This window comes from Dendrobates tinctorius, unplaced genomic scaffold (assembly GCF_039654945.1).
Source record: "Dendrobates tinctorius isolate UK_male_01 unplaced genomic scaffold, ASM3965494v1 ptg000089l, whole genome shotgun sequence".
NCBI classification, from domain to species: domain Eukaryota; kingdom Metazoa; phylum Chordata; class Amphibia; order Anura; family Dendrobatidae; genus Dendrobates; species Dendrobates tinctorius.
The window spans coordinates 14,254,034-14,273,735 of record NW_027361757.1 but is presented as its reverse complement, the minus strand read 5'-3'; the positions used below and the strand labels follow the sequence as shown (position 1 = coordinate 14,273,735).

The following is a 19,702-nucleotide window of genomic DNA, read 5'->3' as shown; positions in this document are numbered from 1 at the left end:
GACACGGTAAGCTTCGTGAAGTGCACAGTGGATCTTTCTGGCTATTGTATTTTTTTAAGCAGGTAGGCCTTTTCTATGTCGCTCTGGAAATACAAAGAGGGAATCCGATTTGCGGAAAGGCGCTGTTCTGGAAATGTATTTCCGGAGTACTTTCGCCAAATGCAAAGTGCGGAGAACTTTGTCAGTACGATGACCCTGAGCTGAGCAGGACGAGGGCAAGACTATGTCTTCATACAGATGAAAAGAAGAAATTACCTTAGACATGCAGGCTGGAAAGTCCTTAACACCACCTTGCCCTGGTGAAAGACCAGAAATAGAGGTTTGCAAGACAGAGCCGCCAATTCCGAGACCCGCCTGCTGGATGCTACTACCACGAGAAAGGCAACTTCCTAAGAAAGGTTTAGTGACACGTCGTGCATGAGTTTGAAGGGGGCCACTTGTAAGGCACCTGAGACCAGATTGAGATCTCAAGGCTCAGAAGGCATCTTGTAGGGAGGAACAAGGTGCGGCACTCCCTGTATGAAGGTCTTAACCTGAGATTTGGAAGGTATTTTTCGCTGGAACAGGATGGAGAGCATTTGAGAGAAGACAGTGCCAGGCTTGAATCGAATCCTGCTAAGGCCTGTTTCACACATCCGTTTTTTGGCATCCGCATGCATCCGTCAAAGTGTGAAAAAACGGATCCGTTTCCGTTTTGCTGCAAACGGATGCAAACGGATCCGCGGTAGCCGCTAATGGAAGTCTATGGGACAAAAAAACGGATCCTCCAAAAAAAATGGCGGATCCGTTTAACGGAAAACGACGGATTTTAAAAACCGGAAGTGTGATCCAGGCCTTAGAGAAACACCAACATGGACGAAATAGCAAAAACACAAGTGGGGAACATCCGTGGTTGTAATTTTTTTTTTTATATATACCAAAAGAAAAAAGGGTCTTTCCAAATATGATGGTAAATACGCCTGAAGGTAAATTTCCGGGCGTTGATGATGATGGTAGACGCTACTTGTCACGAGCAACGGGCCTGGGCTAGGATCCAGGATTCAATGCCCAGGCTGTTAAGTTCAGCACTCTCGAGTCCTGGCGGTAAATGGGCCCTGAGAGAGGAGGTCCGGTAACGCCAGGGAATGTCGGCGACTAGTTGCATTAGTTACGCGCACCACGCTCAGCGTGGCAAGTCTGGTGCGGCGAGAATCACCAGGATACCCTCCGCCTTGATCTTTTGAATGACGCTTGGGATAAGCAAAAGCGGCCGAAAAATGTAAGTGAGGCGAAGGTGATGGCACTGAAGCACCAGAGCTTCTGATCTGATGACTAATAGATGTCGGGAGCGAGCAACGAATGCAGGAACTACGGCGTTTAGTCTGAAGGCCATGAGATCCACATCCGGAGTACCCCAGCGCCCGGATGAAGGGACCACTCTCCCGAGGCCAGACCTTGATGGCTGAGAGAATCTGCCGCCCAATTCTCTGCTTCAGGGATATGAGCTGCCGAAAAGGCTGAATGGCGAGTCTTGACCCACCGCAGAATGTATTCTACTTCGAGCATCACTCTTCTGCTCTATGTGCCACCCCTTGCCATTAATGTACGCCCCCCCCCCCCCCCCCCCCCCCGTGGCGTTGTCCGACTGGATCCGAATGAGACGGTCGGCCAAAAGTTGATGGAAACAATGAAGGGCCATCTTGACTGCCAGAATCTCAAGGATATTGATCAGGAGACGCGATTCCTGAATGGAAAAGTGTCCTTGGGCAGTGTGGGGTGGAAAAACGCGCCCCAACCAGGGACCGGAAGAAACGATGTTCCTTGACCCAGTGAGGATGTTGACTCCCACCTCCTGAGAGACCGCTAATCCTGGGGAACAGGCGAAAAAGGCGGTCCAGGGGTGCTGGGTTAACGTCCCAAGCCAACGGCAATGCTTCAGTAGAGGACGGAGATGAAGTTGGCTAAACAGTACTGCCTCGATCGATGCCACCAGTTTCCCTAGGACCTGCATACTGGACCGCAGGGAGTGGGGGGCGGCCGTGCTCCCCGGATCCACGTCGAGATCTATCCTGGAGGGAGAATTATCAACCCTCGGGGAAGACTACATAATACGCGTCGAGATATTTCCTGGAGGCAGAATTACCATCCCTCGGAGAAGAGTCCATGATCAACCCCAAAAAGGACTAGTCTAGGTTCACTAGCCAACCCAGATGAGAGGGGAAGAGAGTGTTTTCACCGTGACACTGTGACACTAACACCTTGGGCACAGGCCTGCAGAGACGATCCCTTGATGAGGAGGTCGTCTAGGTAGGGTAGAATCACCACACCCTGGGAGTGCAGAGTGGATATGACAGCAGCCATGACCCTGGTGAACACTCTGGGGCAGTGGAAAGATCGAAAGGTAAGTCCATGAACCGAAAATGTCAGTCTCCGATTGGCCTGAGAAGACTGGAATGTGGATACATGTCCCTGATGTGACATACGCGAGGTATTCCCGTTTCCAATGAGGAGGTAACAGAACGGAGAGATTTGATTCTGAAATGAAGTACTTTGACAAGCTTGCCTAACAGCTTTAGGTCTAGGAGGGGGCGCATGGTTCGGATTTATTCGAACCCATGCGTGCAGAGCACAGTGGGTTAGCAGACTATCGCTTTAACCAATCGGCCACGTCGTCCTTGAGAAAATGGAACTGCATGCGCCTCTGTCCTCGAAAGACTCCACTGTAAGAAGCGTATAGGCGGGGAAGATGCAAATTCTATTTTTGTGTCTGCAGGACACCAGATCTCTAACCCCTTGGTCTTGATCGGCCGCCAGTGGGACCTGTCGAAAGAAGAGCAGACAGCCACCAACCCTGACTTTGTCTTCCGGATACCGGAGTCGTAGCATAGAAAACATGCGGGAAGAAGGACCCTTGGATCTGCACCGAAAGGACCTGTGTCTCCATGAATGAGGGCTTGAATGCCAGTCTGAGAATCCCTATCCCTGCGTGGGGAAATGAGATATTTCCTGGAAGCGGAGTCTGCACGCCACTCCAGGGGCCCTAGGGGCTCTCCTGATGGTAACGACGTTAGCAGCTGCAAGTGCGACACAGCCGCATCTAGGGAGACATGCCCAGAATAATCCTCGGCGGGGCAATCTGGTAAATGAGACTGACCGCCTAGGAAGGTAGGTTACAGTGTTGACCAGACTTAGCTAGAGCTTCTACCCGGCCACCAGGGGGCGGCAAAGGAAGGAAAGAATGTTGCACCGGCATCATCAAAGACCGACCGAGCAAGATTGTCTGTCGGCCAGTGGGGTTTTAATGGAAGAGCTTGTGCTTTGGCTGGGAAACGAACCCGGGTCAACTGTTTGGAAGGCAGCTATCCTAAACACTATACCATCAACGCCGTCAGTCAGAGACAGGGGAAATTTGGAAGCGAGCAGTGACACGTGGAGCCACTGCGGGGGACTGAGTTCACTCCTTTCTTAGAGTAGGTGGCTTCCAGCGGCTTTTGCCCTGGGAATCGCCAGTCAGGGCAACTTCTATGCCTCTGAACAATGTCCGTAACTGAGGTGGCAAAAAACCCTGTGATGTCGTTTAGTTCTATAGAAAGACACGGCGTGGTCCGGACTGCTGCGTCTACTATCAGGATTTTATTAACCTCGTCAATGAGAGAATCTAGAGACTAATGGTAGTCTAGCAAGTCCGGGACTATGGACACATCAGACTCGTATTCTGAGTCGTGTTAGCAGCAAGCCCCTGGTGAGGGGAAGCATGAAGCAGAGTCTGAGGACACCAAGGCACGAAAGTGTCAGGGGGGACGATTTCTAGAAGATTGTATATCTTCTGCCGCAGTTCGGTCCCCGTCTGAGGATGACTCTCGTGAGGCAGAAGAATCTATAGCCTTGGCCAGAGAGGCCATGTACTGTACCAGAGACGAGGCCCATTAGGGGGGTGGACTAGACCCACTAGGGTCGGCATTAGCATGGGGCTCCTGTAGGTATAAGGGGTCGCAGGCTGTACAGATTGCCTTACGGTGTCAGCATGGTAGTGCATTACGTGCTGTACATGAGGCATACACCACTGTGTTTTAACAGACTTCTTAGATGTCTTGAATGAGACATATTGCACATCTTTTGATGCTGCTTAGAGGCTGCTGCAGGGAAGGGTTTAAGCGCTGTGTACCAGCTTACCCAGGTCCTAAGTCCGTGCACCAGAGAAGATAGTGAAATCATGTAGTCACACTGAGCATGAGCTAAGATGATGTTTGGAGGTTGCGCGTTGCCGTGGATTAGCGCTGTCCTCAGCGCTGAATGCCACCGGGATGTATGCCGCAGCCGCTTCCGTGCCTGTTCGTGACGCGGTCGTGAGGAGAACAAGATGGCTGACGAAAATCTCAGGGGCGCTTCTCGTTCTGTGCGAGAAGCCCCCAAAAAGTGGGAGGAGCTGCCACTGCGCGTCATAGTGCGGGCAGGGTTTTGGCCTAATGTAGGCCAAAGCCAGGGTGCTCAATTTTTCGGCACCGGCCGACGCTGATGCAAGAAGGGGTCGGATGTGTTGCCCCACCCCGCTGCAGGATGAGCCCCCTTATGCCTGCGCCACCCGCAGAATTGGGGGAGAGGGGGGGGTCCGAGAACAAGACGGCGCTTCTCATGAGAAACGAGAAGCGCCAGCAGAAGGGAGTGGAGTCAGGACCTGAGGACAGGATGTGGCCGCAGCGCTGCTCGCTCAGAGCAAGAGGCACTTAAAAGGTGGGCGTAGCCGCCGTGTGGGCGGAACATGGCCTACCCCGGTCAGAAACCAGGGGCTAAATTTTCGGCAGCGGTGGCAGTAGCGCGGCGGTGCCAGGGCAGCGGTTGTATCATGGCAAAGAGCGATGACGTCGGCAGCTGGTGGGTTGGTGTACATAACCCTCTGGTAACCCGGACATGTGAAAGGACCATTGGAGGAGCCCCTATCTCCCTCTGCCAGCTGCTGAAAGGGGATGCAGCAGAGCCAGGTGCGTGAAGCAGAGTCGGGTGGGTGGCAAGGGCAGCATTTACCAGTGCCTGGTTGTGGGCAGCACAGATCCTCCTCAATCCACCTTCCCTTTGATAGGGAGGTGGAGAGGTCTCGTTTGCCTCCAGTCACCATCCACTTTCGGGCAGTGGTGGTGCAGTGGGGCCGCACGGACGCCGCATGGAGCCTCTGCATGTTACCTGAGGTAATTTTTCTTGTCATGAGTGGTTGGCATGTGCGGCTGAAGAACCTGGCTCCAGAAGGGCATACTTGGGGGTGACACCCCATTTTCCCGTCTGTTGGTGATGTGGGGAGAGTGAACCCATTGAAGGGATCCGTCACCCCTAAGGAGAGCCCAGACCGGCGTTGAGGTTGCAGGAGGGGATATGGGGAGACGACACTCCGCGTGCCCGCCTGTTGATGATTTGAGGAGATCGGGACCTTGAATGGCCCCGTCGCCCCTTCAATACGTAGAAAAAAAAGGTAAAAAGTAAAAATGGAAAAGGTAAAATAATAACATTCGTTTTTGAAGCCAGACCTTAGTGCCTCCTACAGACACTAAGCAAGAACTGGTTCAGGAGAGATCCAGCATAGGGTGTATACTGCGGAGGAGGAGCCAGTTTTCTTTGTACATTTGATTAGTGTCCTCCTAGTGGCAGCAGCATACACCCATGGTCCTGTGTCCCCCAATGAGGCGAAGAAGAAAACAAATGTTTGCAGCTGAATGTGGGGTCGGCCAGCTCTAAATATTTCATTCCATATGCCAGTGTTATCAGATAATAGCTAAATTGCCTTGTATGTACTGGAAGTTACAGTAAGACGTACTGCAAACAGTAATTTGAAGAGCAACTAAACTTGTATTTATTTTTGTTAATTTTGCATAGAATGGAAAGTTAGGAAACTTTGCAAATTACTTTATTATGGGATTTTTCTTAATTGCTGTAAGATTTGTTGTCCCCAATCTATGTGCCTGGTTTCAGCTGCGTTGAAATTAGAACGTTCCCATTTGGAGTACAGATGATGGCAGTGAGGGGTCAACACCTGTGTCCTCCTCTGAGTTTTGTGCTTTCCAGAGCAATCTCCTGGAACATCAGCCATTGTTCCTGTCTCTGTGCTATGTGGGAGGCATAATCCACAGCATACTCGCCAGTAAGATACAAAAAAAAACAAACCTGTATTGTGTGTTAAACAGACCCTCGCTACCCTCTGTGTACTGTCATGGAAGCATTGGATTTGCTTTTCCATAAGCACCTTTTATGCATCCCTTGGAAGGACTGTCATAATGACACAAGGTGCTTGTGGAAGCAAATCCAATGCTTCCATTACTGTAGATAGGGCACAGAGGGCCTGTTGAAAAATCCAATGCTACTATTACAGTATACTTGGGGTAGTGAGGATATATTGAGCAAATCCAATGCTATTACAGCATACTAGGGGCAGTGAGGGCCTGTTGAGCAAACCCAATGCTTCCATTACTGTATACTAGGGGCAGTGAGGGCCTGATGAGCAAACCCAATGCTTCCATTACTGTATACTAGGGGCAGTGAGGGCCTGTTAAGCAAACCCAATGCTTCCATTACTGTATACTAGGGGCAGTAAGGGCCTGTTGAGCAAACCCAATGCTTCCATTACTGTATACTAGGGGCAGTAAGGGCCTGTTGAGCAAACCCAATGCTTCCATTACTGTATACTAGGGGCAGTGAGGGCCTGTTAAGCAAACCCAATGCTTCCATTAATGTATACTAGGGGCAGTGAGGGCCTGTTAAGCAAACCCAATGCTTCCATTACTGTATACTAGGGGCAGTGAGGGCCTGTTAAGCAAACCCAATGCTTCCATTACTGTATACTTGGGGCAGTGAGGGCCTGTTAAGCAAACCCAATGCTTCCATTACTGTATACTTGGGGCAGTGAGGGCCTGTTGAACCTGCTGCAGGAGATTGAGTGATGTGACTATCAGAACAGAGAAGGAGACAAGTGCACAACCTCTCACTACCATCACCTGTACTCCAAATGAGTTATGTTGTTATATCAAGGCTGCCAAAGACATGCAAATAGACTGGTGAAAAGCAGGGGGTTTGAAAAACACATGCAATTTATTTATTTTTACAGGAATGAAGATACATCTCCTCATAAACTCATGTGCAAAGTTTCCTCACTTTTCAAGCTAGACAAAAACATAACATTTATCTACTCTTCCAAACAAAGGTTAAAACAAAAAAATAAGAAAAACTAATACAGGTTTAGAAAATGATACGACATACCTGTTCAGGTTTCTCGCCTAAATCAGTCTTTACAACATGTTCCTCTACTTCTTCATCATACACCCGCTGGGGAAAAAAAACATTAAGTGATACAAATCCAAATTAAGGGAGTGTTTCATCTGGAAATGAGTTAGTCAGCTTTTTATGTTAACTGTACTTTTTTTTTTTTTTAATGTTTTCATACTGGCCACTGGGAATATTCTAGATTTAGACTGAATATTCTTTCAGGAAATAACATGTACAGTTGTGTTCAAAACTTTACATACCCCGGCAGAATTTTTTTTGCTTTCTTGCCCTTTTTTTCAGAGAATATGAATAACACCAAAACTTTTTCTCCACTCATGATTAGTGGTTGGGTGAAGCCATTTATTGTCAAACTACTGTGTTTTCTCTTTTTTAAATCATAATGACAATCCAAGACATCCAACTGACCCTGATCAAAAGTTCACATTCCCTGTGATTTATGACTGATAACATACACAGAAGTTGACACAAATGGGTTTGAATGGCTACTAAAGGTAACATCCTCACCTGTGACCTGTTTGCTTTTAATCAGTGTGTGTGTGCGCATAAAAGCTGAGTTTCTGGGATCCAGAGAGACTCTTGCATCTTTCATCCAGCCACTGACGTTTCTGGATTGTGAGTCATGGGGAAAGCAAAACAATTGTCAACGGATCTAAGGGAAAAGGTAGTCGAACAGTATAAAACAGGAAAGGGATACAAAAAGATATCCAAGGAACTGAATGCCAGTCAGCAGCGTTTAAACTGTGATTTTCCATTTGTTAATCAGGGGCTGTGTAAAAACAAACCCACGGTCAGGAAGGCCAACAAAAATTTTGTCCACAGCTGCCGGGAAAATTGTTTGGGATGCAAAGAAAAACCCACAAATAACTTCAGTTGAAATACTGGACTATCTGAAAACTAGCGGTGTGGCCGTTTCAAGATGCACAATAAGGAGGTACTTGAAGAAAAACGGACTGCATGGTCAAGTTGCCAGAAGAAAGCCATTACTGTGCAAATGACACAAAGTATCTCGCCTACAATATGCAAAACAGCACAGAGCCAAGCCTCAAAACTTGTGGAACAAGCTAATTTGGAGCGATGAGACCAAAACTGAACTTGGCCACAACCATAAACATTACGTTTGGAGAGAGGTCAACAAGGCCTATGATGAAAAGAACACCATTCCTACGGTAAAGCACAGAGGTGGATCACTGATGTTTTGGGGATGTGTCAGCTACAAAGGCACAGGAAACTTGGTCAAAGTTGAAGGAAAGATGAATGCAGCACGTTATCAGCAAATACTAGAGACAAATTTGCAATCATCAGCCCGGAAGCTGCGCATGCAACGTACTTGACAACATGACAACGATCCAAAACACAAGGCCAAGTCGACCTGTCATTGGCTACAGCAGAACTAAGTGAAGGTTCTGGAGTGGCCATCTCAGTCTCCTGACCTCAATATCATTGAGCTACTCTGGGGAGATCTCAAGCACACAGTTCATGCTAGACAGCCCAGGAATTTACAAGAACTGGAGGCTTTTTGCCAAGAAGAGTGGGCAGCTTTACCATCTGAGAAAATAAAGAACCTCATCCACAACTACCACAAAATACTTCAAGCTATCATTGATATTAGAGGGGGCAACACACAGTATTAAGAAATGGGGTATGTGAACTTTTGATCAGATTTAAAAAGAGAAAACAGTGTTTGACAATAAATGGCTTCACCCAACCACTAACCATGAGAGGAGAGAAATGAATGATAACATCAAATCTATTCTCTGAAAAAAAGGCCAAGAAAGCAAAAATTCTGCCGGGGTTTGTAAACATTTGAGCACAACTGTACAGTAGTAACAGACTAAATCAGACAAAATTTGATATCTTGAAGAATATAATGAACGTGGGCAAAGGTAATTTTGAACGGAAGGGGAGTAGGGTCATCTATGACATCTTCCATTGAGATTGGTAGATCATGTGTTATCAGCTGTGTATTTAAGGTGTTAATCTATTATAATCCTGCCTCTGATGATGAGACTGCTGAAAACTCTTGCTGAAAGGACAGAACAGTCTACAATTAGCTCCAGTCACCAGTGTGACAATTGTCAGATTACTAATTTTGCTTTTAATATAACCCCTTTTCTGATTAAGTCATTTTTTTCTTTGCATTCAAAGACCCATAAATTTTATTTTATGGTCAATAAAGCTTTGTGCAAGATTGTTTTTCACATGATGAAAAATTCCAGAATGTAGGTGTGAACCCTGCTTAACAAGTTACGATCTTCTCTACAAATGTAGACATGCCAAATATGTATAATATTTTATATCTTAAAAGGAACGTCAGCAAGTTGTCGCTATGCAATTTGACAAAAGCATGAAGTAGTAACAGAGACCCTGATTCCAGCAATGTCTCCCTTAATTTATTGAGTGCGACACTTGTGATAGAATCACAGTTTTCTCAGATTTAGCAGAACTCGTGATGCCGAGCAGTGTAACTCGTGCACACCATTGATTGTGCTGGGGTTGGACTAGGAAGCACGACACCCTGTAATCAGCCAGCAATAATCTCCTACTGATAAAACACTGATTTTATTGAAACAATAAAACAAAGCCCAGTAAATGACACATTGCTGGAATCAGGGTCTCATTCATTAGGGTTCTTAAAAAAAAAAAAAAAAAAAAAAAAAAAAAACCACACACCTTATGGAATTTGATCTTCATTTTTGTTTTGTCCTACCAGAGATGTGAACCAGCAAGGTCCCTTGTATAATACTTTGGTATCCATAGTATTTCAAAGCAATATTGCTTATGGTTCAAAAAGCAGACCTGGCCATTGTTAGACCCCTATCTGCCATGGTTGCGCATCAGCACCTTACAACTCCCTCCCTCACCTAAACTCCTTCCTACTGGGATAAGAAATAACTCGGACTCTGGTGTTTGTGGTGGGGGGGCGGATGTGTATTACAGCTGTGCTCTGGTAGAGATCTGGTGAGTACGGTGGGTAGATCCAACAAGATCATTATAACAGATATAAATGTGGAAACAAGTACTGTATCTCCCTCATGACGGATACACGCGGCATCCGAGCTTAAAGGGGGCGGCCACTATTCATCTATTGTAGCTGTAGAACTAGTAGTATGCAAAACAAGCATTTCATCAATACTGTACACATTATTTAAATATAACAGACCATTTACTGTATATACTCGAGCATAAGCCGACTTGAGTATAAGCCGAGGCCCCTAATTTTGCCACAAAAAACTGGGAAAACTTATTGACTCGCGTATAAGCCTAGGGTGGAAAATGCAGCAGCTACTGGTAAATTTCAAAAATAAAAATAGATACCAATAAAAGTAAAATTAATTGACACATCAGTAGGTTAAATGTTTTTGAATATCCATATTGAATCAGGAGCCCCATATAATGCTCCATACAGTTCATGATGGGCCCCATAAGATGCTCCACACAAAATTCACCCCATATAGTGCTGCACAAAGGTTAATAATGGCCCTATAAGATGCTCCATAGAATAATATGCCCCATATGCTGCTCCATAAAGCTTATGACCCCATAAGATGCTCTATAGATATACATGCTCCATATAATGCTGCATAAAGGTTATGGCCCCATAAGATGCTGCATAGATATACATGCCCCATATGCTGCTGCCGTGATTTAAAGGAAAAAAAAAAAAAAAAGACCTACTCCCCTCGTCACTGGGGGCCAGGTGTCGGTGTCGCAGCTGGCTCAGGTCCCCCGCACCTGCAATATTCACCTGTCCCCATTACACCGCCGCGCACCGCTCTGTCTTCCGGGTCTCTGCAGTGACTGTTAAGGCCTCTTTCACACATCCGGTTTGTGCCGTCAGGCACAATCCGGCATGTGTGTAAAAAAACGGATCCGGTTTTTTTTACCGCCGGATGCGTTTTTTTGTCATTGAGAAGCACATGCGCCGGATCGCGCCGCATGTGCTTCCGTTTGTTCCGGTTTTTACCGGATCCGGCTGAATTCCTCTGTCCGGCGGCCGGACAGGACGGGTGCTGCAGCGTTTTTTTGTCCGGCGAAAAAAGCCGGACATGGACGTATGCGGCCCTTCCGGCTCTGCGGGACAATGTTTCTCAATGGCACATTCCGGCCGCCGGATCAGACTTCTACCTGATCCGGCCACCGGATGCACGGTTTTACCCTGTGCGCATGCCCGGATATCTCTCTCTCTCTCTTTAACCCGTTCTCTCTCTCTCATACCCCGGTCTCTCTCTCTCTCTTTCATATCCCGTTCTCTCTCTCTCTCTTTCATGCCCCGTTCTCTCTCTCTCTTTCATACCCCGTTCTCTCTCTCTCTCTTTCATGCCCCGTTCTCTCTCTCTCTTTCATACCCTGTTCTCTCTCTCTCTTTCATACCACGTTCTCTCTCTCTTTCATACCCCGTTCACCGGCTCCTGGATCCTTTTCTTCCCTGGTGACCCCTTTGCAACATAGCCGTGTCAGGCGCCGTAAGATGCGCCGCATATACTTCCGGTCCCTCCGTTCACGGCTGGATCCGGCACTCCATCTTTTTGCCGCATGGCGCCGGAATGCCACCAACGGACATGTGAAAGTAGCCTTAGGCAGAGGGCGCGCACTAACCATATCATCGCGCCCTCTGACCTGAACGTCACAGCAAGAGGATGCGGAGGACAGAGCGGAGTGCGGCAGTGGAACAGGGACAGGTTAATATCGTATGGCTCCCCCCCCCATCCTCCCCGTCATACTCACCCCCTCCTGGCGCAATCTCTGCAGTCCCTGCTTTTCAGCGGGTCTCCGGTGCCGGCAGCTCCTTCCAGTGTTCAGCGGTCACATGGTACCGCTCATTAAAGTAATGAATATGTGCATATTCATTACTTTAATGAGCAGTACCACGTGACCGCTGAACACAGGAAGAGTTGCAGCGCGGAGACCTTCTGAGAAGCAGGGACTGCAGAAACCGCGCCAGGAGGGGGTGAGTATGATCTGACAGCCGTGATCCCCATTCCCCGCCGACCCCCGGGACAATGACTCGGGTATAAGCCGAGAGGGGCACTTTCAGCCTAAAAAAAAAAATGGGCTGAAAGTCTCGGCTTATACTAGAGTATATACGGTACTTTCCCCATTTCCCACAACTCAAGCACCAAGGAGTGATTTGGACACTGATTTGTCCATAAAATAGGGGGAAACTCCAGTAACGTGCACTTGCACTCATCACTAGTGATCTTGGTGCTACCTCTACCCACTTTGCCCTTTTCCCACAGCCTGGGCTCAGCAGTAGCTGGAGGAGAAAGCCACCAGACCGCCGATGCCAGTGCTCATCACTAATAAAGATTTACTCTCCTACAACCTCCTTTCCCGGCTGTTCAGTCATGGGTTCAATATAGAAAAAAAAAAATAAATAAATAATGAAGCTCGCTTATGGCATTTACCTCAGCATTTACCTCAGGTGCTTGAGGTAGTGACGCGGTTACAACATTTTACCACATAAAATATATAAACTGTACAGAAGTAGTTAATATGATAACACCATATAAAAGTGTTATTACCTGTACTGTAGGGGCAAAAAATAAAAGATCCCATATGGAGCAACCATAAAGCATTGCATTTTTACCACTTCAATGCGGTTCTTTAATATAGGAAAAAAGTATTTGACTTTGTAAACTGTAATAACTGATGATGTATAAAAACGGACGACAAGTGAGACGAAAAACGGCCAAGGATTCATTCGCTCGTGTGAACTTAGCCTAAAGATGGGAAAACAGTCACTCACATTCTCTATAAACTGAGTATTGGATAGCATGAGGAAATCATTGAAGATATTGTGCAGCCGGCACTCCGTGCTCTTCGCTTCATGGACGAGGCCATCCAGCTGCTTCTCAATCTCGTGTGTCCTGGAGATGGTCTGGTGGGAGAATTCCTGGAGAAAATTCAGGAGCTAATGAAAAACACAAACAATACGGATATTGTGAGAGAGGTTTATGGGAAACTACAACAAGCCAGATATTACACAGGGTGATCCACGTATAGAGAAGGGAACCCCACCGGCACCACCAGCATGTAAGCTAAGCCTTTACTTTAACCCTTTCCTCTCACAAGAAAGAGTTAAAGTTTCTGCAGTTTAGCTTTTTCCTCCCCTTCTTGCAAGATAGTACATCAGCGGTCAGAGTCCCCTGCCTTGAGGTAGGCTCCGGCGGTGAGCCCACCTCAAAGCTGCGACATGTCAGCTGTTATAAACAGCTGACATGTGCCCGCAATAGGCGCGAGCGGAACTGCGATTCATTCGCGCCTATTAACTAGTTAAATCCCGCTGTCAAACTCTGACAGTGGGCATTTAACTAGAGCTTCCAACCGCCGGCCGTAAGTGAGCGCATCGCCAACCCCTGTCACGTGATCGGGGGTCGGCGACGTGTTGCCTTGACAACCAGAGGTCTCAGAGACCTCTATGGCTGTTGCAGGCACATTGCTATGATCGCCGCCCGGTGGTCGGCGCTCATAGCAATGCAGTAAATCTGCTACATATGGGCGATCTGCTCATTGCCCATATGTAGCAGAGCCGATCAAGTGTGGCATGCTTCTAGCCTCCTATAGAGGCTATTGAAGTATGCCAAAAGTAAAAAAAAGTGTTTAAAAATTAAAAAAAAAACCCTTTCGCCCCAATCAAAATAATAATAAAAAAAAATCATCACACATACACATATTTCGTATCGCTGCGTTCAGAGTAGCCCGATCTATCAATGAAAAAAAAAAGCATTAATCCGATCGCTAAATGGCGTAGCGAGAAAAAAAAAATCAAAATGCCGGAATTACGTTTTTTTGGTCGCAGCGACATTGCATTAAAATGCAATAACAGGCGATCAAAAGAACGTATTTGCACAAAAGTGGTATCATTGAAAACGTCAGCCTGGCACGCAATAAATAAGCCTGCACCCAACCCTAGATCACGAAAAATGAAGACGCTACAGGTCTCGGAAAATTGCGCATTTTTAAAAATTTTTTAGCAAATTTGGAATTTTTTTCAACACTTAGATAAAAGAGAACCTAGACATGTTTGGTGTCTATAAACTCGTAATGACCTGGAGAATCATAATGGCAGGTCAGTTTTAGCATTTAGTGAACCTAACAAAAAAGTCAAGCAAAAAACAAACGTGGGATTGCACTTTTACAGCACTTGGAATTTTTTCCCCATTTTCGAGTACGTGACATGGTAAAACCAATGGTGTTGTACAATAGTACAACTCGTCCCGCAAAAAATAAGCCCTCACATGGCCATATTGATGGAAAAATAAAAAGTTATGGCTCTGGAAAGAAGGGGAGGGAAAAATGAAAAAGCTCTGGTCATGAAAGGGTTAAAAACAACAGTATCACTGTGCTTGATTGGCCAGCAAACTCGCCTGACCTTACCCTATAGATTCTCGATGGGGTTATTGTCAAGAGGAAGATGAGACACCAGACCCAACAATGCAGACGAGCTGAAGGCTGCTATCAAAGCAACCTGGGCTTCCATAACCCCTCAGCAGTGCCACAGGCTGATCGCCTCCATGCCACGTCACATTGATGCAGTAATTGATGCAAAAGGAGACCCAACCAAGTATTGAGTGCATTTACTGAACATACATTTCCGTAGGCCAGCATTTTGGATTTTAAAATCATTTTTCAAGCTGGTGTTATAAAGTATTCTAATTTACTGAGATAATGATTTTGGGTTTTCATTGGCGGTAAGCCATAATCATCAACATTAACAGAAATAAACACCTGAAATAGATCACTCTGTAATGACTCTATAGAATATAGGCGTTTAATTTTTTATATTGAAAAACTGAAATAAACTAACTTTTTGATGATATTCCAATATTGTGAGACGTACATATTTAAATATATTTTTTTTTTAGCATTGTTTAAAAAATATACAGAAACATAAAAAAAAAAAAAAGGGGCTTGTGCTGCCATTTTCTGAGAGCCGGAACTTTTTAATTTTTTTGCTGATGGAGTTTGAGGGCTTGTTTTTTCCACGCACAGTTGACCCTTCTATTGATCCTATTTTGGGGTACATATATGACGTTTTGATTTTTTTTATTGCATTTTTTTGATGTTGGGGGAAAAAAAGTGTTGACAATAAATCAGAAATTCTGGTGTTTTGATTTTTTTCTTTATGGACTTTACTATATGGGTTAAAGAATTTTACATTATGATAGACCAAACTCTTGTGGATATGCAAATAACTACATTTTTTTTTTTTATGTATTCTAAACTGGAGAAAAGGGAAGGGGGCAGGGAAAGACATTTTTCATTTTAGCCCAGCCCAGCCTTCGCACAGTCTTCGCCCAGCCCAGCCTTCGCACAGTCTTCGCCCAGCCCAGCCTTCGCACAGTCTTCGCCCAGCCCAGCCTTCGCCCAGCCCAGCCTTAGCACAGTCTTCGCCCAGCCCAGCCTTCGCACAGTCTTCGCCCAGCCCAGCCTTCGCACAGTCTTCGCCCAGCCCAGCCTTCGCCCAGCCTTCGCACAGTCTTCGCCCAGCCCAGCCTTCGCACAGCCCAGCACAGTCTTCGCACAGCCCAGCACAGTCTTCGCACAGCCCAGCACAGTCCCCGCCCAGCACACACACAGCCCATTACTCGTGAGTATTAGGAGGTACTCGTAACAAGTACAGCGAGGCCGAGTATTTCACTACTTGCTCATCCCTTAATCATGACATCGGGACGCCCGATAAAGGTAGAGGTGCCCAGGACGCCGGGTGCAAGAGAGAAAAGCGGCTGTCATGGAGGATCGGACTGGAGGCCGGACCAGGAATTGTGCATGGAATATCTCATCTCTAACCATACACGTTCTAGTCCATGGCAGCGGTTACAGGACAGACGACAAGCGCCATAGACAATGAATGGAGGAGAGGTCCCGGGTGTGCACTGCTCCTCCATGATCCTCCGGTCACACACCCACAGATCTGCAGAGGGCAGTCCTGCTTTTTACTGGACAACTCCTTTAAGTGCTGGGGTAGAGGGGGTCATGTCAGGATGTGCTGGAGGGGCTGACATGCACACAGCTCCCGGGTCTCCTGTATACAGATGGGACCTCACGTCCTGCAGTTATTCATCGCACGACTTCTCCTGCCTAGCTGTGATCGGATGGGCTGCCCCTCTTCCTGCCACCAGTACATGCAGGACACAAGCACAGGCATCGCTCTCACCCCAGCATCGGCCGCAAGAGACCAGTTCTGGCTGCTCCTCCCGATCTCCTCCAGGGACCACGGTCTCTGCCACACGGGCTCCTCCGTCCCGGCGCTCACGGGGCCGTTCATGACTGCAGCGCACACGGCCTGGAGCAGCGTCGTACGATCCGCAGAGGTTGTGGACAGTACGCGGATCTCGGCGTCACATCACTTCTGGGGTCTAGTCAGCCCGGGGCGCCATATTGGAGCGGCGCTCAGGTGACCGCGGTCATGTGACATTGTGGGCACGTGACCCGCCTGACGGCCGCCGCTGGGCGGGGAGATGTCTCTGCTGCTGAGAGGAAGAAGCTGAGCCACAGCGATAATATCCTGCCACCGTTATCCTGTACGACATGAGCCTGCGCCCCCGATAAGGGCTGAAGTACAACGCTCTCTATGGAATAATTGCCTGCCTCCTCAGTCCCAGGCTTTTCGGCTGAGTGCACACGATCAGTATAGCTAGCGTTTCTGGACGCGGCATATTTTTGCTGCGTTCAGTTCAAGAACAGCGGTTGGATTAACTCCTTAAGGACCAAGCCATTTTGTAGGTTAATGACCAGGCCTTAATTTTGAAATCGGACCACTGTCGGAGTTGGAGTCGGTATAAAATGGACCGACTCCGACTCCTAAAATATATAATAAATTGGGTACAATAGTTCAATGCAGGATGTGCTGAATATTTTTTCATAGGAGTTTGGGAAAGTTATGAAATGTCCTATAAATGGCTGTTATATTCCTGATCTAAGGCTACATTCACACACAGCGTTTTTCCTGTGTTTTTTGAGGATACGTTTTTCAGCTGCAAAAGCTGATCATCTTTTTAAAAAACTGCATCACCTGAAAGGTTTTTGAGCTCATAGATAATGTTTTCAATAGCAAAAGCAGATTAGAAATCTGCTCTATCTATCCATTTATCCATATCTGTCTATCCATATCGTATCTGTACCAAAAAGAATGAAAACCGGGTAGTACACCAATATATATTCTGTTCTATCTAAATATCTTGATTATTGGATCATAAAAATGATTAAATGTCTGAGGTTCACATTGTACTACAATAAATTTTTCACTTAAATATAAGCAATATGTGTGGGAGTCGGAGTCGTGGAGTCGGAGTCGGTGTAAGAGAAATTGAGGAGTCGGAGTCGCAAGTTTGGCTTACCGACTCCACAGCCCTGCTTTTCACCCCCAATTTTTATTTTCCCAAGGGTAATAGGACCCCAAAAGTTATTGTGCAATTTCTCCTGAGTGCGCTGATACCCCATATGTGGGGGTAAACCACTATTTGGGCGCTTGGCAGAGCTCGAAAGGGAAGCAGCGCCATTTGACATTTTTGCCTGAAATTGAGATTGGACGCCATGTCGCGTTTGGAAAGCCCCTGATGTACCTAAACAGTGGAAACCCCCCACAAGTGACCCCATTTTGGAAACTAGACCCCCCAAGGAACTTATCTGGATGTGTGGTGAGCACTTTGAACCCCCAAGTGCTTCACAGAAGTTTATAACATAGAGCCGTGAAAATAAATCAAATTTTTTCCCACAAAAATTATCTTTTTGCCCCCAAATTTTAATTTTCACAAGGTTAACAGGAGAAATTAGACCCCAAAAGTTGTTGTCCACTTTGTCCTGAGTACCCTGATATCCCATATGTGGGAGAAAACTACTGTATGGGCACCAGGGCCGGACTGGGACTAAAATTCAGCCCTGGCCCACTAGTCACATGGTGACTATATAATATTTTTGTACAGTTGTAGGTTACAAGCAGTGAGAGATTAACACGACTATATAACATGTCACAGCTGTGTCCAGTATTTCAGCTCAGTCCTATTTATTGCTTTTAGGTACTGTACTCCTCCCAAAGCTCTGTCCCCTTTTGTACACACTGTGACAGAATTCCTGGCAGAACTGCTATCCATTGGGCAACCAGACCCCCTGGTCACAGCCACCCCTATCATACCTCCTATTTTTGAGGAAGGGTAAGAGGGACAAAGACTGCGGCACGCTGCGCGCGCCGCTGCAAATTTTAGGCCACGTCCGGCCACACCCATTCCGCAACTAGTCACACCCATGTCCACGCATAATCGCACCCATTTAGCACTGCTGATCACACTGACTTGTACTGAGGGCACAGTGGCTGGCATTATGGCCACACTGACTGGCACTAAGGAAGAGAGAAAACAGAGAGAGAGAGAGAAAAAAGAGAGAGAAAGAAAGAGGGTAAAAAAGAAAGAACAGAGAGAGACAGAGAGAGAAAGAGAGGGGAAAGAAAGAACAGAGAGAGACAGAGAAAGAATAGAGAGAGAAAGAAAGAGGGGAAAGAAGGAACAGAGAGAGACAGAGAAAGAATAGAGAGAGAAAGAAGTAAAGAAAAGAAAGAACAGAAAGAAAGAGAGGAAAGAAAAAGAAAGAGGGGAAAGAAAGAACAGAAAGAGAGAAAGAAAAAAGAAAGATTAGAGAGAGAAAGAAAAAACAGAGAGAAAGAAAATGAGGGAAAGACAGAACAGACAATGAGAAAGAACAGAGAAAGAAAGAAAAAGAGAGAAAGAAATAAAGATTCTATAAAGATACTATAGCAGCCCGGCTCTCATTGAAGTGCCCACCTGAGCCTCCCGATGCAGGACATATCATGATCCGCTCACATGGCCGGCATCCCCGATTTCAAGGCGATCCTGCTGTCTGCGCTGTCGGAGGAGGACATGGTGATGGATCTGAAGCATTCCTGGTTCTGTTACAATCTCCTCAAGAAATTATCTCATTTCCGGTCAGCTTCAAGCACATCACTTCAGGTGGAACATCAAGTGTGTGTTTTAAAATGCTCCTTGGGGCTCCGCCGTGTACTCCTGTGTCCGTGGGAAAAGCCCGCTTTGTATGCTTCGTACACACTTGGCTCCGCTCCGTACATCCCGTACACATATGGCTCCGCTCCGTATACCCCAAACACACGCGGCTCCGCTCCGTACACCAAGTACACACGCGGCTCCGCTCCGTACACCTTGTACACGCGGCTCTGTTCCGTACACCTCATACACACACGGCTCCTCTCCATACACTTCGTACACACGCGGCTCCGCTCCGTACACCTCGTACACACAGCTCCGCTCCGTACACCTCGTACTCACGCGGCTCCGCTCCGTACACCTTGTACACACGGCTCCGCTCCGTACACCTCGTGCACGCGGCACCGCTTCATACACCTCGTGCATGACACCCGCAGACCATTCCATCAAAGTCTGCATTCCAAAACGTCACTACTTCCCTTCCGAGCCCCGACGTGTGCCCA

The 19,702-nt window shown here is 46.9% G+C and overlaps 1 protein-coding gene across 3 annotated transcripts in view; it reads right to left on the bottom strand.

Moving 5' to 3' along the window:
- Positions 1-16,664, bottom strand: part of LOC141098232 (WASH complex subunit 2-like) — a 125,927-nt gene extending 109,263 nt beyond the window's left edge. For all 3 annotated transcript variants that reach the window (XM_073585837.1, XM_073585838.1, XM_073585840.1), the window contains exons 1-3: positions 16,403-16,664; positions 12,992-13,156; positions 7,219-7,284 (exon numbers count right to left, since the gene is read on the bottom strand). In XM_073585837.1, the coding sequence (XP_073441938.1) occupies positions 7,219-7,284; positions 12,992-13,156; positions 16,403-16,513 (342 nt within the window). In that variant the 5' untranslated portion in view covers positions 16,514-16,664. The remainder of the gene's footprint in view (positions 1-7,218; positions 7,285-12,991; positions 13,157-16,402) is intronic.
- Positions 16,665-19,702: the final 3,038 nt, after the last annotated feature.